General features: G+C 44.5%; 1 protein-coding gene across 1 annotated transcript; it reads left to right on the top strand.

Annotated features, from left to right (window-relative positions):
- The first annotated feature begins 1,196 nt into the window (after positions 1 to 1,196).
- On the top strand, positions 1,197 to 10,718 carry LOC124464804 (eosinophil peroxidase-like). Its single transcript, XM_047016662.1, has 15 exons — positions 1,197 to 1,240; positions 1,821 to 1,886; positions 2,848 to 2,935; positions 3,631 to 3,815; positions 4,315 to 4,444; positions 4,997 to 5,126; positions 5,443 to 5,649; positions 5,826 to 6,186; positions 6,336 to 6,496; positions 7,581 to 7,839; positions 8,062 to 8,232; positions 8,420 to 8,657; positions 9,054 to 9,253; positions 9,750 to 9,797; positions 9,982 to 10,718. Exons 2-15 carry the CDS (start codon positions 1,823 to 1,825, stop codon positions 10,422 to 10,424), a joined length of 2,685 nt encoding a protein of 894 aa, XP_046872618.1. The 5' UTR covers positions 1,197 to 1,240; positions 1,821 to 1,822; the 3' UTR covers positions 10,425 to 10,718.
- Positions 10,719 to 15,614: the final 4,896 nt, after the last annotated feature.

Here is a 15,614-nt window from a genome sequence, read left to right as displayed (position 1 = left end):
TCATGGCACCTTTTTGACAAGTGAACGCTCTATCTGGTCGTCAAATGACGAGGAAGTTGTTCAAAACATATGTCAACTTTGTATGATTTGTATGTTTTGTAATGCATACACTTGTCCTTTTGTCTGAATAAGAAAAAAGACCAAAGAAAACATACCGCTCCAGGATGTAGCCAATGTTCCAGGATACATGTTTATTTTGTTTTTTGTATAGGGTGAATTTGGGTAATCTGGGACATTGGGTTATGTGGCACACCTAAACTACAGAACGTTTTCTTCCCTGCTATGACAATGGCCGGGTTTCTCAGATTCGTTAAGAAGCTCTTAACGCTAAGATCTTCATAAGAGCGTTCGAGAGCGTCCTTGGAACGTTCTTAAGACGCTCTTAGCGTTAAGAGCTTCTTAACGAATATGGGAAAACCGGCCAAATGTTTGTCCACATAACTTTGACTCTAGGTTTAGCATGGATGTTATGTGACTGAAATCACAAAACGTGATTGTTGTGGTGTTACAGGAAGGGTCAGGACACTAGTTAATCAGGAAGCTCTGATGAGAAAATGTGTGCAAAAAGTTTCCCAAATCACCCGAATTCACCCTACGTTTCCTTTTCCTGAGTGTTGTGTGATGTGCAGGGTAACTGTATATCCACGAGTAGATGAGACTGAAGTATGTTAAATAATAATAAACTGGAACAAACACAACCGTTAATCAATGGATGGAGAATGATGACAACATTTTGAATTTTGAATTGATTACCAAGTAAATGACAACCACAAACTTTAAATCATGAAAATAGTTTGCACATTAGTCCCGTCTATGCAAGGAGGCGGGGTTTACGGTAAATGGTTTTAACATAATTGGCAGGAAACTTTGTTTCATTCCCCTTTAGAAGAAAATCTTGTTTGCCAAGAGATACTTTGGGTTCAGAAGGAGGAGGGACGAGAGGGTTGGATACTGAAGGTGATGGACTATAAATACCCACAATCAGTACAGCTCACTAACCTGTCCATTCTGGAGAAGCATACATTTACATTACATTTAGTCATTTAGCAGACGCTCTTATCCAGAGCGACTTACAGTTAGTACAGGGACATTCCCCCGAGGCAAGTAGGGTGAAGTGCCTTGCCCAAGGACACAACGTCATTTTTGGTGTAACCGGGAATCGAACTGGCGACCTTTTAGATTACTAGCCCGACTCCCTCACCGCTCAGCCACCTGACTCCCTGACACATCAAGGTTGAAGGTATTTGATCAGATGGGAACCTCTCTTACACCCTTTTATAGAACTTCTGTCATCCAGCTTCAACTGAGCATTTTACAATTAGACATAGTTGTGTTTAATTTGTAAATTATTTGAATCCAATTCCTGTTGTGTATGGTTAATTTAACTAACTCTTTGACACCATGGGTGACTGGGCTTTCTGTTCTGCCGCTCCTCGGATCTGGAACGCCCTCCCCGACCATCTGATGGCTGCTCAAACTACTGAGATTTTTTTTAAAGGACTAAAAACATTTATTTTTAGCAGATCTTATGAGTTTTAATTATCTAATTGTATTTTCTATTGATGTTTTACCTTGTTTCATAATCTTAACTGTAGCACTTTGAGATTTGTTTTCAAATAAAAAGTGCCTTAGAAATAACATTTATTATTATTATTATTACAATTCAGTTATGTTTTTTTTTTCTCCAAACCTACCAGAAATACCAAGCGTTCATCGTACAGTGACCTGAACAATCACTGAAAACTCGTTCACCTGATGCAGTTTCGAGATCTTGTTTTTCTGGAAAGTTCTTGACAAATCATTCCTTCTTTGTCCTGCAGAGATGAAGGGGTTTCTGTTTCTGCTGGCTGCAGGCCTGTGCCTCTGCATGTGTGGGCGTGCGGCTGGTGAGTGTTCCTCTCCTGTGGGTGTGGGTAAGGGGAGGGTATGTAAGGGTATGTAAGGGTTGGGGTAAGGGTATCTAAGGGTTGGGGTAAGGGTATCTAAGGGTTGGGGTAAGGGTATCTAAGGGTTGGGGTAAGGGTATGTAAGGGTTGGGGGTATCTAAGGGTTGGGGTAAGGGTATGTAAGGGTTGGGGTAAGGGTATGTAAGGGTTGGGGTAAGGGTATGTAAGGTTTGGGGGTATCTAAGGGTTGGGGTAAGGGTATGTAAGGGTTGGGGTAAGGGTATGTAAGGGTTGGGGTAAGGGTATGTAAGGGTTGGGGTAAGGGTATGTAAGGGTTGGGGTAAGGGTATGTAAGGGTTGGGGTAAGGGTATGTAAGGGTTGGGGTAAGGGTATGTAAGGGTTGGGGTAAGGGTATGTAAGGGTTGGGGTAAGGGTATGTAAGGGTTGGGGGTATCTAAGGGTTGGGGTAAGGGTATGTAAGGGTTGGGGTTAGGGTATGTAAGGGTTGGGGTAAGGGTATGTAAGGGTTGGGGTAAGGGTATGTAAGGGTTGGGGTAAGGGTCTTCTCTCTTCTCCTGCCCCTGTGTTTATGGTGACTTCAGCACACCCTGAGAGGATAGAGAATATAGATGGGTTTTTTTTAGATGTTTTGTTTGGTTTATTTTACAAAACAATTATCAAGCCTATTTCAAAGGCTTTATTGGCTTCTTTTTTTCTCGTAAATTAAAGCACTTCTGTGCTTCTTGATGAAGTTATTTCGTTTTCAAGAGTGTGTTGTTGAAAGAATACCGTTGAAAAAATAAATTCAAATTAGTGTGCATTTATTATTAAGTCATGATTTTTTCCTTTACCGCTTTAATTTGTCAGTTACAAGTTCTATATGTTTCTGGCTGATCTAATACTCAGTAACATAGAAAAAAATGTTTTTTGTGAGTTATGTTTTTTATATTTGATTCTCAGAAGCTCGTTTGAGCAGAGATTTCATCGAGAGGGCTGTGAATGACGCAAAAGTAATAGTGGACGAGGCATACAAGTACTCCAGAGAAGCGTAAGTAGACAATCAAATGTGTGATTTACAGTAAATACACCGTTATCATCCGTTAATCTGTATCGGTTAATTACAGATAATAATTAGTGTTGATAGATTTTTTTAACAAAGTATTTAACTGCCTATATTATAACTTGTTTTATACTATTCATAAATAAAAACTATAATTCTATTTATACATTTCAAATTCATTGAAACAGCAAATAGACATTTTCACATTAAAAAAAAGCTCTGCTCAGACACCCAGTAGGCTCATCAACCAGGAAAGTGGATGAGCCTAGTTTAGTTTCCTCCAGGATCACAATGACTCTTATTGAGTGACTTGTTGCTCTTTTAGGTTAGATATAACGAAGTTAAGTCTTGTACTCGCTGTGAAATATTTTTACTGTTGATTGTTCTTCTACAGGTACAGTCCTGCACTTTTGTGGTTCATGTTGTTTAATTTGTAACTTGTATAACTGAATGCTCTGATGTGTCTTCCCTTTGGCACTTGTTTAGCTTTTCACAATGTATGCTTCATGTTTTGGCTACTTGCAATGTTTGGGACTATCTCGTTGTTATGATCAGTGACCTATGCTCTTTTGTAAGCTCTCTCTTAGAAGTCGCTTTGGATAAAAGCGTCTGCTAAATGAATAAATGTAAATGTAAAGTGGTTTCGATTCAGAAACAAAATGCTTCCTCTGTCTCCTGCGCAGGAGCGTGGCGAGGGTGAGGAGGAGCTCCATCTCACCCTCAGACATCCTGCGTCTCATCAAGCAGCCTAACGGCCAGACCCGCACGGCTGTGCGCTCAGCGGACTACATGGAGCAAGCCATCACCCTGATCCAGGAGAGGTCCCTAAGCAACCACTTCCTCCAGAAGCGTTCGCTCAACGCTACGGGTCAGTCCCCTCTCACACGCGCACACACACACATGTTCATACACACTTAAACACGACACACTTAAACACTACGCACTTGTTCCGGGAATACAACGATACTTAAGGAAGATTTGTTGGATCAGATGTTAGTTTATTTCCTCCAGGAACACAATGTCACTTATTGAGGGACTTGTTGCACTTTAACTACTTGCTACTCGCTGTGAATTATATTATTGTTGTTTGCTTTCCTCCAGGTACACTCTAGCACTTTCAAGGATCATGTTGTGTAATTGTAATTAGTTTCACTACATGCTCTTCTGGTTCTACTCATTGGCATTTATTTGCTTTTCACAATGCATGCTTCATGTTTTGGCCACCCACAATGTTTTCTTGTTTGTAAAGCTCTTTCTTGTAAGTCGCTTTTCTATAAAAGCGTCTGCTAAATGAATAAATGTCAATGTAAACACACACAGACTACATGTACACACACACTTACACACACTTTGTTGTCTCCTCTCAGATCTGCTCTCCAAGGAGCAACTGAAAACGATCGCTGATCTGACTGGCTGCTCACCCAGAGCACGTGCCAGCTGTAATTTAATCCCGGATCTGGACAAGTTCCGCCCTGCCACCAGTGTCTGCAACGACCAGTAAGCCAGACCCATTGAACGGCTCGACCACACTCGTCACATAGACATAATATATTTACATTTTGTCATTTAGCAGACGCTCTTATCCAGAGCGACTTACAGTAAGTACAGGGACATTCCCCCCCCGAGGCAAGTAGGGTGAAGTGCCTTGCCCTACTTGCAAGGCAAGGCACACAACATCATGTGGCATGGCGGGGAATCGATCCGGCAACATCCTGATTACTAGCCCGACTCATTTTCACCGCTCAGCCATCTGATTCCCTGATAGACAAAAAAGAAAGTGGGTGTACCTCAGAACGCTTGACTGCAGGTCACGGGTTCAATTCCCCCCCATCTTACACATCCGCATTGGATAAAAGTGTGTGCTGAATTAATATGTTAAGTACTGAGGTAGGGCTGATGAAACATAATTAAAATTAATAAAAAAATGTTCAATAATTATTTAAACATAAAAAAAGTTATGATCGGATCTCTTATGTTTTTTTTAATGAATCAAACAAGCACGCAAATGTCAATCAGGTTGAATGATGAACGATTCTTTCTGTTTCACAGGAAAAACCCCATCAAAGGCTCATCGAACACCCCCTTCGCCCTCTGGCTGCCCGCAGAGTACCAGGACGGCATCTCTCAGCCTAAGGGCTGGGACGCAGACAGGCGGGTCAACAACTACCTGCTTCCCCTGGTACAGCCATCCTGTCTTCCTTCCTGCATTTTAATTGTCTTCCTTCGCTGTAGACACTTTTGATCCAGAGGGATGTTGAAGTTGTGCTCACAGAAGGTACAAAAGAAAGAACAAGGAGTACGTAGGTCTGTTCCCGTGGTCAGAGTCGAGGAAGAGCAGTCCTATTGGTTTATACTTAGACTGAAGCTAGAAGCACTGACAGATTGGCAATAATATATATCATATATACTGAAGGTTGAAGCACAGATTGGTAACCTGACAGATTTTTTAATTGTCTTCTCTCTGACCAATGGGATGTCTTTCTCCATGTCTCCAGGTGAGGGAGGTGTCCAACCGGATCCTGAGCACAGCCAACGCGGACGTGGAGAACGATGCGCTCTATACGCACCTGGTGACCATCTTCGGCCAGTGGACGGACCACGACCTGACCTTCACCCCTCACTCCCCCAGCATCCGCTCCTTCAACGGCGGCATCGACTGTGACGCCAGCTGCGACCGCAGAGAGCCCTGCTTCCCCATCGAGGTCTGTGCCTTTCTCAAAGCTCAACACACACACACAGATACACACATAGACAGACTCGCGCACACACAGATATGCACACACAGACACACACACACACAGATAAACACACACAGACACACCCACGAAACGAGATCCTTCAGCGCGACCCTAACCGCTTCCTCTTTCGTCTGAAACAGGTCCCCATGAACGACACCCGTTTTGGTCTGAACTCCAGCCAGTGCATGCCCTTCTTCCGTTCAGCTCCCGCCTGCGGAACAGGGAACACAGGCCTCCTCTTTGGCGCTATCAACGCGCGTCAACAGATGAACGCCCTGACGGCTTTCATCGACTTGGGCCAGGTGTACGGAGCCGACGACGTGAAGGCCCGCAGCCTGCGAAGCCTCACTGACAACAAGGGCCTGATGAGGGTCAACACCATGTTCAACGACTCCGGCCGCGAACTCCTGCCTTTCAGTAGCATGGAGTCAAACATCTGTACCAATCGTGCACGCATCACCAATGACTCCAGTGCCACAGAAGTCCCCTGTTTCGTAGCAGGTGAGCAAACCATCAGAAATACCTATTTTTTTACATGTATATAATGTATCTTCCAGTGTTTCCCGATTCCAAAGTATGAATCGATTCCGGTTTCAATTCCCTGATATTGAATATCGAATCCTGGGTATTTTCCGGTTACGTTTTTCCAGGTGACGAACGGGTGAACGAGCACATCGGCCTGACCTCCCTCCACACCCTGATGCTCAGGGAGCACAACCGCCTGGCTCGGGCCCTGGCCAAGCTGAACCCCAGCTGGGTCGGAGAACGGCTTTATCAGGAGGCCCGGAAGATCATGGGAGCCTACCACCAGGTGGGTCCTCACCCTCACCCTCACCCTACCATCAGGTGGGTCCTCACCCTCACCCTACCACCAGGTGGGTCCTCACCCTAACCATACCACCAGGTGGGTCCTCACCCTAACCCTACCACCAGGTGGGTCCTCACCCTCACCCTACCACCAGGTGGGTCCTCACCCTCACCCTAACCCCACCACCAGGTGGGTCCTCACCCTCACCCTAACCCTACCACCAGGTGGGTCCTCACCCTAACCCTACCACCAGGTGGGTCCTCACCCTCACCCTAACCCCACCACCAGGTGGGTCCTCACCCTAACCCTACCACCAGGTGGGTCCTCACCCTAACCCTAACACCAGGTGGGTCCTCACCCTAACCCTACTTCCAGGTCGTTCATTTACATTTAGTTATTTAGCAGACACTCTTATCCAGAGCGACTTACCATAAGTACAGGGACATTCCCCCCGAGGAGAGTAGGGTGAAGTGCCCGAGGACACAATGTCATTTTGCATGGCCGGGAATCGAACCGGAAACCTTCTGATTAATAGCCCGATTCCCTAACCGCTCAGCCATCTGACTCCCTCACCCTAACCCTCCCTAACCCTCCCTTTCCCCCAAACCCTAACTTTGTTTAACCCTAATCTTAACCCAGTAGCAGTTCCCATGTAACTACAATGTTCCCCAGTGAAGGACTAATAAAGGCCTTATCTTATATTGTCACTACATGTATCGCAATGCAGTTAAACGGTCGTTAATGTCTCCCTACCGTGAAGATGTCGCCCCTCGGAAACCCATCTGTTCTTTAACGATGCTGTGAAACCTTAAAAATTCACAAACCTAGTAAATTCACAAACCTAGTAAATTCACGAGTAAAACCACAGTAAATTCTGTGTTTGTATAACATGCTTCATGTTTTGGCTGCCTGCAATGTTTGGGACTACCTTGTTGTTATGATCAGTGACCTATGCTCTTTTGTAAAGCGCTCTCTTGGAAGTCGCTTTGGATAAAAGCGTCTGCTAAATGCATAAATGTAAATGTAACATACATGGCGAATGAACCAAATTCTGATTCTGATTCTATGTTCGATCTTCCTCTCACAGGTGATCACCTTCAGGGACTACCTGCGTCACATCGTGGGGCCTGACGTGCTTTCCAAGCAGCTGTCCACCTACCCTGGCTACAACGAGCGTGTGGATCCCAGCATCTCCAGCGTGTTCGCCACGGCTGCCTACCGCTTCGCTCACCTGGCCATCCAGCCCTTCATGTTCCGTCTGGACGAGAGGTACCAGGAGCACCCCAGGTTCCCCAGTCCACTGCTGCACAGGGCCTTCTTCACCCCCTGGAGGGTCGTCTTCGAAGGTACACACCTTCCCGATCGATCGACAAATCCATTGTCAACATATGTTTGTAAGGGTGAAAATGAGTGGGATCGTGGTCTATTGCGCCTTACCTTGCACAAAAAGAGAACACGGATGATATGTATGGTAGAATGTTTTGTGATACGGCGAAATGTGAAGGATTTGCTTCAAGCGACAAGCTTCTCCTTCGGCCGGTCTGACTCTTTTTCCGGCTGTCCTGCAGGTGGTCTGGACCCCATCCTGAGGGGTCTGGTGGGCCGCCAGGCCAAGCTGAACACTCAGGACCAGATGATGCCTGACGAGCTGAGGGAACGCCTCTTCCAGTTCACCTCCCACCTGGCCCTGGACCTGGCCGCCCTCAACCTGCAGCGTGGCCGGGACCACGGGCTTCCTGGTAAGGCCCCTCCCTCTCTCCCTCCAAGAGCCAATCAGCAGATTCCCATCCTTTTGACATTCCAACCCCCTCTCCCCCAATTTTTGTTTTTTACAAAAAAAGTAAAGGTGTAAGGCAGCACATCAGAGGAAAACTCTAGGTTTTTCTCCACGAGAGGGTTTGACTCCTTCATCCTCTGAATCCGCAGGTTACAACAAGTGGCGTGGGTTCTGTGGCCTGTCTCAACCCAGGAACCTGTCAGAGCTGGCTATGGTGATGAACAACACCCAGCTGGCTACCAACCTGCTAGCGCTGTACGGGACACCCGACAACATCGACGTGTGGCTGGGCGGAGTGGCTGAGCCCTTCGTGCCCAACGGTCGCGTGGGGCCTCTGTTCGCCTGCCTCATTGCCAAGCAGTTCCGGAACATCCGTCAGGGAGACAGGTGCGACTTAAAAGGAGGCCTCTACATTTTTACATTTAGTCATTTAGCAGACACTCTTATCCAGAGCGACTTACAGTAAGTACAGGGACATTCCCCCACCGAGGCAAGTAGGGTGAAGTGCCTTGCCCAAGGACGCAACGTCATTAGGCTCGAACCAACAACCTTTTTATTAATAGCCCGACTCCCTAACCCGTCACCCACTAAAACAATTATACGTCAACATTTCCTAATGTAAACAATCAGAAATCTAAGGGGGCCAGACCTGTAAATGAGGGACTTTCTGCCCCCCCCCCCCATGGTTATATACCTGGAGCCTTCGTTTTAGTTTCCCGCAGAACCATCCACACCGTCCAAACTCCAAACGTTCCCTCAATGACGACGCCAACTCCGTTTCAGATTGTGGTGGGAGAACCCGGGGGTGTTCACGAACGACCAGAGAGCCTCCCTGAGGGCCACCTCCCTGGCCCGCATCATCTGCGACAACACCGGCATCACCGAGGTACCTCACAACCCATTCGAGTACCGACCTCGCGGGGCGGGGTACCGACTCTGCAAGGACATCCCCGCTATGGACCTGAGCCCCTGGGATGAGGACGGTGAGTGGAACAAGTCATCAGTACAGGGAGACAATGTGCTATCTAGTCATCATTATGTGGATGATAATGTGGATGATAATGTGCATGATAATGTGGATGATAATGCAGGTGATAATGTGAATGATAATGTTAATGTGAATGATAATGTGGATGATAATGTGGATGATAATGTGGATGATAATGTGGATGATAACGTGGATGATAACGTGGATAATAACATGGATAATAATGTGGATAATAATGTGGATGATAACGTGGATAATAATGTGGATGATAACATGGATAATAATGTGGATGATAATGTGGTTGATAACATGGATAATAATAATGTGGATGATAACATGGATAATAATGTGGATGATAATGTGGTTGATAACATGGATAATAATGTGGATGATAACGTGGATGATAATGTGGAAGATAATGCAGGTGATAATGTGGGTGATAACGTGGATGATAATGTGGTTGATAACCTCCCATGGCGGTCTCTCTGCAGCTCGACAACGAGGACAACGAGGACAACGAGGACAACGAGGGCCCAAAGGTAACATCAAACTCTCATCTTCCTCCTCCTCTTTGCCACCCTCCTCTACTATCCCTCCTCCTATCCTTCTTCCTTTTCCTCCTCCTCTTCCTTCTCTCCTTCTTCCTCCTCTTCTTTTATTAAGTGGGTTAGGGTTTTCTTTTTTCCGGAGCGTGACTGTTTTTTTGAATCTCTCCTGTTCCAGGAAGCCAAGGACCACGTGGTTTCCGGGGCAGAACTGGACCTCCCGGGCCTCCGGGCGTCTTGGTCAAATCCGCCTTTGCTGTGGGCCTTGGTTTCAACTACCCCAAACCGAACAAGCCCATCCCCTTCCGTCAGGTAATCTACAACGGACAGAACCACTACAAACCGGGCACAGGGGTGTTCACCTGCGTGGAGCCCGGCGTCTACGAATTTGAGTTCCACTGCACGTTCTCCAATAGCCTGGGCTACGTGGAACTGAAACGCAACAACAAGCGGATGGTACTCTCCTACATCAGCAAGCAGGCCACAAACAGCCGCACCACCGCCTCGGGCGGAACCCTGGTGCAGCTCAGGCGGGGAGACCGGGTGTGGCTCACCGTCCAAAGCAGCAGCCGCATGCTCTCTTACAGCTACTTTTCAGGTCACCTGATTTTCAATCCCTGAGTCGTCCTGGACAAGGATGAGCAAACCGTGACACAGAGGAAAATCAGGTCTCTTGTGCGATCCTTCAGATGTTTGTGTGTCAGAGGAAAACTATTTTTTTTTTTACTGGGCCTGCTTTGCACTGATTAGACAAGAGCAGGCCTCTAGGATTACATTTATTTATGTTTTTAATTCAATTGATAAAGTAAGGATGGAACACAGACAGCTTATATGGTTGTACTGCTATTCAAAATTATTTCTGATATTTTCCTTTAATTGATTAAACAAATAAATATTTTAGTTGTTTTGCATGCACCTCTTGTTGCGCTTGCTTTTTTTTTTTTCATCCTTAATCCCAATTCGTTATTTCATAAAATCCCCTGTGTTTACCTGCCTGATCCAGAAGAGTGCGCTAAACCTCTACATCACCGTGGCCGCCGGGCTATCCAGAATGGAATCGTGTTTCCACCAACACAACCTGTTAGAAACACTTGGTGACTTGACTTCCAAATAAGCAATTCAGATTTTCAAGTCACCTCAATTAGAAATATCGGTTATCAAGAAAATAGACGGATGTTTTTTCTTTCTCTCATTTTAGCAACAGCTATAACCATAATTTACACATGTTATCTTAACTAAGTTATTTTACGGGAAATCGACAGTAGGCTACGTTTCAAGATACAATTCCAAGAAATTAGAACGAGTAATTAAATAATATACCCTTTTCTTATGATCAGAACTCAGAGACACATCGCATTTGTAGATCTGACCTGAAGAAACATTTTAATCGTTTCAGAGAATTTAGAAATATTGCTTAATTGAGTGACATAACTTCCATACACATTTTGACATGTTAGTTATTTTCTTATTTCACGTCAATAATTTATATCAAACACTTAAATAAGAACGTCCTGTCCGAAATGGTCTTGCAACGGGCCTCCCACGATCAGACAAGGGAACAAACTAAGCGATGGCTCTCCACTTTAATTGTGGTTGCTGGTTTCCCCCAGGGACTTCACCGCCTTACTTAAATAAGTAAACAAATAAATGTGCGCAATATATGACGATCGATATGGACGTGGTGGGCCGCATTAGCCCGTTGTTCTCCGCGCAGTGGAAAGAAGGAACGCGAGCCAGCTGCCATGTCTCCGGGCCATCCCCCCACACGCCTCTAGTGACCTCCACAGACCGACTGCCATCCACAGAGAGTGGCGCTGGTACTCCCGTGGGAGCGGGGTAATGCTTGGAGAAGACGAGTGGCACACGATACCCCATTGTTCGTTTTAGCAGTCACTGATTCCCGCCCCACCCCCTATAAACACGCGCTGACCGTCTCAGCGGGTTAAATTGATTAGAAAGCCGTTTGTCTCGCTCAAGGTGCTTTGACTAATCCCCATTCTCGCCTGGGCATCCGTTTCGATATCACAAAACGCGCATATTAGTTTCTTCATTCAACAGCTATTTTATAGTGAAGGAACAAGTTGTTTCTAGGTAGCCTATAGGCCAATATCTTCACACCCACGCACCCAAAACTGACAACATGTCATGCCAATAAAAAGTTGGTTTCACTATACCTTGGAGATGAAGCTTGACTGTGTATGACTCACTCACCTGAGAAACTTTATCAGCCTAACATCAGGAAGATGGCCTAAAAAAAGACTTTCTGGCCTATAAAACATGGCTGGACAACTTCATATTTTAAGTAGCCTAATAGACATCAGTTGCGTAGCTTAAGTCAGCCATGACAAAACGTTTTGACCAGATCGGCAACATATCTGCGAGAAAGCGCATCAAATAGGCCTTTACAACACAAACTAAATAAACAAATTCTTACGGTGACAATCTGACAATAAAGTAATGCCTAATACGGTGTTTTAACTGTGCGTATAAGTGAAGGAATTCTATGAAATGTTTGTCCCTTCGCGAGCATCTGCAGAAGGGTAATTTCATGGTTTTGGGTTAAGCAGAGCTGTCAATCATAGGAGTTCACATTCATGAAGGGAGCGCTGAGAGAGCACGAGGACAGGGCGGAGATTCGGTAGCAAGGATTCCGCAAGACTGTTCTTATAATTGGGAGAACATCTGACTGTGTCGCGCGCTGGCAGATGGTCGGTAGAAGCGGGATCGAAGGGGGGAGATTTACATTCATTGTTCAGGCGCTCGAGCCCCAAACAGAGACAATAGCCTCGCGAGGGGCAAGTTGCTAGGGATGAAGGGAAAAAAACTTTCCTTTTCATTCAGAATCGGATCATGGCGTATAGGGACAGATATTGTACACAGTTAGGTAGCCTATCGTTAGGTATATATATATATATTTCTGGAAAAACTTAAAAACCTTGGCATGGTCCTTTTTGTTGGCTGTAGGCCACTCGTGTCTATCTATGCCTGGTTCTATAACCAGACTATGAAGTATATTATTGTCTGACGGACCAAATCATGTAGGCCTGCTACACTTGAGACTATCAGAAATCTTCAACAATTACGGGCTGCTGTATGTTTAGCTAATTAGACACATTAGGCTACTGTCCTCAAACGCCAAGAGCAAATATGTTACTGCAGTTGTTTTAGTTGACCTATAATGAAAACACAAACGACAGATTGTTGATGAATTTCGAAAAACTGGCTTTTTAATTCGGACCCTTTGCAGCCAATCACGGATGCAGCAGCGTCCAGTATTAGTGGAGATTGATAGACCAACCAGACAACTATTGTTTAGCATGACAGTGACGCGTTGCCTCCTCTGTTGAATCACCGCTTTCAATCGCTACAAGAGCTTTGTTCAGGGAGAGCAGACAGAGCGCGAGAGCCGCGGGCTTGTTCAATATGCGCCTGCCGGGTGCGCTCTTGTGTGTCTCGATGACTGGACACAAAACATTAAATTTTCGGAATTGTTGCTTTAAGACCTTCAGTGCACGGATGCAATCAATTTGAAGACTCTCAATACAACGCTTGCTATGCATAGACCAAATATAAAATAAAAGAAATGTTTAGTTTTTTACCATATTGCATCAGAACTGTGCTCTTTAACCAAACTGATTGAATTGAGCATGATGAATTATTTCAATCTCTTTATTCGTTTAATAATATGAGCATTTCATAAATTCTGCAGTAAAATATTTTAAAAATTCAACTTTTAGCCTTTAAGTTAGCAGAGTTGAATGACAAGTAACCTAAATGTCATGAACAATTGACAAACCACAGTTCTCGCGTTCAGGATTCCCATTTGTAAGGAAAAATATTTCAAAAGGTGGTTAACTATCATGCATATAGGCTACCAAATGCTGCCGTCAATAACTGCTAGCCCAACTTAATAATTTGAATAATTCTCCCCAAATAGTCAAATTCTCACATCAAACAAGCATTGGGATGAAACTGACTTATCAGGCTCATTAAGCTAAGCAGATTGTACTAATAACATTTTTAAATATATTTTCTGATATGCTTAACAAATGTATAATCAAACCTCACTTGTGTTTACTGAGATTCAAACACACTCTTCGCGTGACTATATTTGACTATAGAAAAAGTTGTTAAAGAGCCATGAAAGTTGTCTTGCTGGATGCTACGCTTAGTCGAAGCATCAGGAATCAACGGCGGCTTTTTACGCCAATAGAGAGCATCCATTTCAACAATCGGTACCCCATATAGCAGTGTGGCCCCTCCCCCCGCAGCTCTATCCTGGGAGAGGGACACGTTCATGCTCCAGGACAGTGAATCAGTTTCGCAAGATCCTCGTCCTCTCCTTATGCGCGAAAGGGTCATTCAAGTGTTTTATCAAATTTGGACATCTATCGTTGGAGCAGATTTGCTTGCTTATCTATCTGACAAGCTTCGGGTTGCATGAAATGGTCGAAGAGTTGGCAACCTAACAGGTGATCTTCTGCAGGAGAACATACACTGGAAATAACCTTATGTGCTTGGACAATGATTGCAGTGCAAGATAATATGTTGACTTCGAAACATTGGTAACAAGTTTGCAGGATACAAGATCGGGGAGAAAACACATTGCTTAAATTTAACTTCTCATCCAAGTGCCCTCAAAGGAGAGACAGCACCTTCGAACGGACCCACCGATTTTACCATAAAGTGGTGTCGTTTTCCAATTTATTCTGAATTTAAGCAAATACATGAAATAGCCGATATAGGAACCGTTGGTTTGATATATATTTTAAATGTTCGGGATCCAGGAGCACCTTATAAGGGAAGTTAGCGGATTAAAAGACAGAACTCTCGGAGAGGGGATGGATTCGGTGCGGTCTTGGGTGCGTAATGTCGGAGTTGTGGATGCTAACGTAGCGGCTCAAAGGTATGTGTCTTTATTTTGAATAAATTGTTTTTTTTTCTCATTGCCGTTTCATATTGTAAAGAGGGCAACTACAACTAGGAAATAAGTCTGTCCCAGTTAACTAAAATTATATAAACAGCAATAGTCCAACAGCACAGATAGTTTAATGGTAGACAAATATTCATTAGCAGATTAGTAAAAATATGAACATGTCATGTGAATACCTATTCTTGTTCTGAACGTGGATAGCGGTCCATTCTCCGAGGAATCATTTTCATAGGTTGGTCCATTGATTTGACTGTAGGTGCTGATCATTACAAAATATAACTAGAGATCCCATTCCAGACATGTATAGGCTGTGTTTGAAATGATTCTGCAAGAGTCCTTATTCTAAACTTATTAAACCATCTTTGAATGCAACAAATAAGCAACAGGTTGCAACTCGTGAGAAATGGCCCGGCCATAAAGTTAGTATTGTCCAGGAAAGAGTTACCCCAGCGGCGCGTGCTTTGTGTGTGTTGAGAGGTGCGGGTGCTCATCGTCTTTAGCAGGGGTTGTCAGTGTCAAGAACCACAAGAAAGAGATTAAACCGAACAGCACAGTGAAGTGAAACACGACGTCAATCGACCTCCAGAGTCAAATGTATCTCCATGAGGACGCGAGAGAATCCGCGAAAACTCCGTGAGAATTACAATACGTATTATTGCCGTAGGCTATAGTTTGTGCTTTAGTTGACTTGTTTAATGTGCTTAAATCAAGTTTTAATCATCTTCAACATGGTGCCAAATATTCTAGGTAAATATTCATTTAACCATTTAAAAATTAAATATAGGCCTAGACCATATGTTTAACAACACACAGGCTTACTATTTATTTTTTAAGTAGGCTAATTAAGAAAACAAGAGGGTTCTATTCCAACTACAGAG

Source organism: Hypomesus transpacificus, unplaced genomic scaffold (assembly GCF_021917145.1).
Source record: "Hypomesus transpacificus isolate Combined female unplaced genomic scaffold, fHypTra1 scaffold_42, whole genome shotgun sequence".
Taxonomy (NCBI): domain Eukaryota; kingdom Metazoa; phylum Chordata; class Actinopteri; order Osmeriformes; family Osmeridae; genus Hypomesus; species Hypomesus transpacificus.
This window is presented reverse-complemented; position numbering and strand designations above follow the sequence as displayed.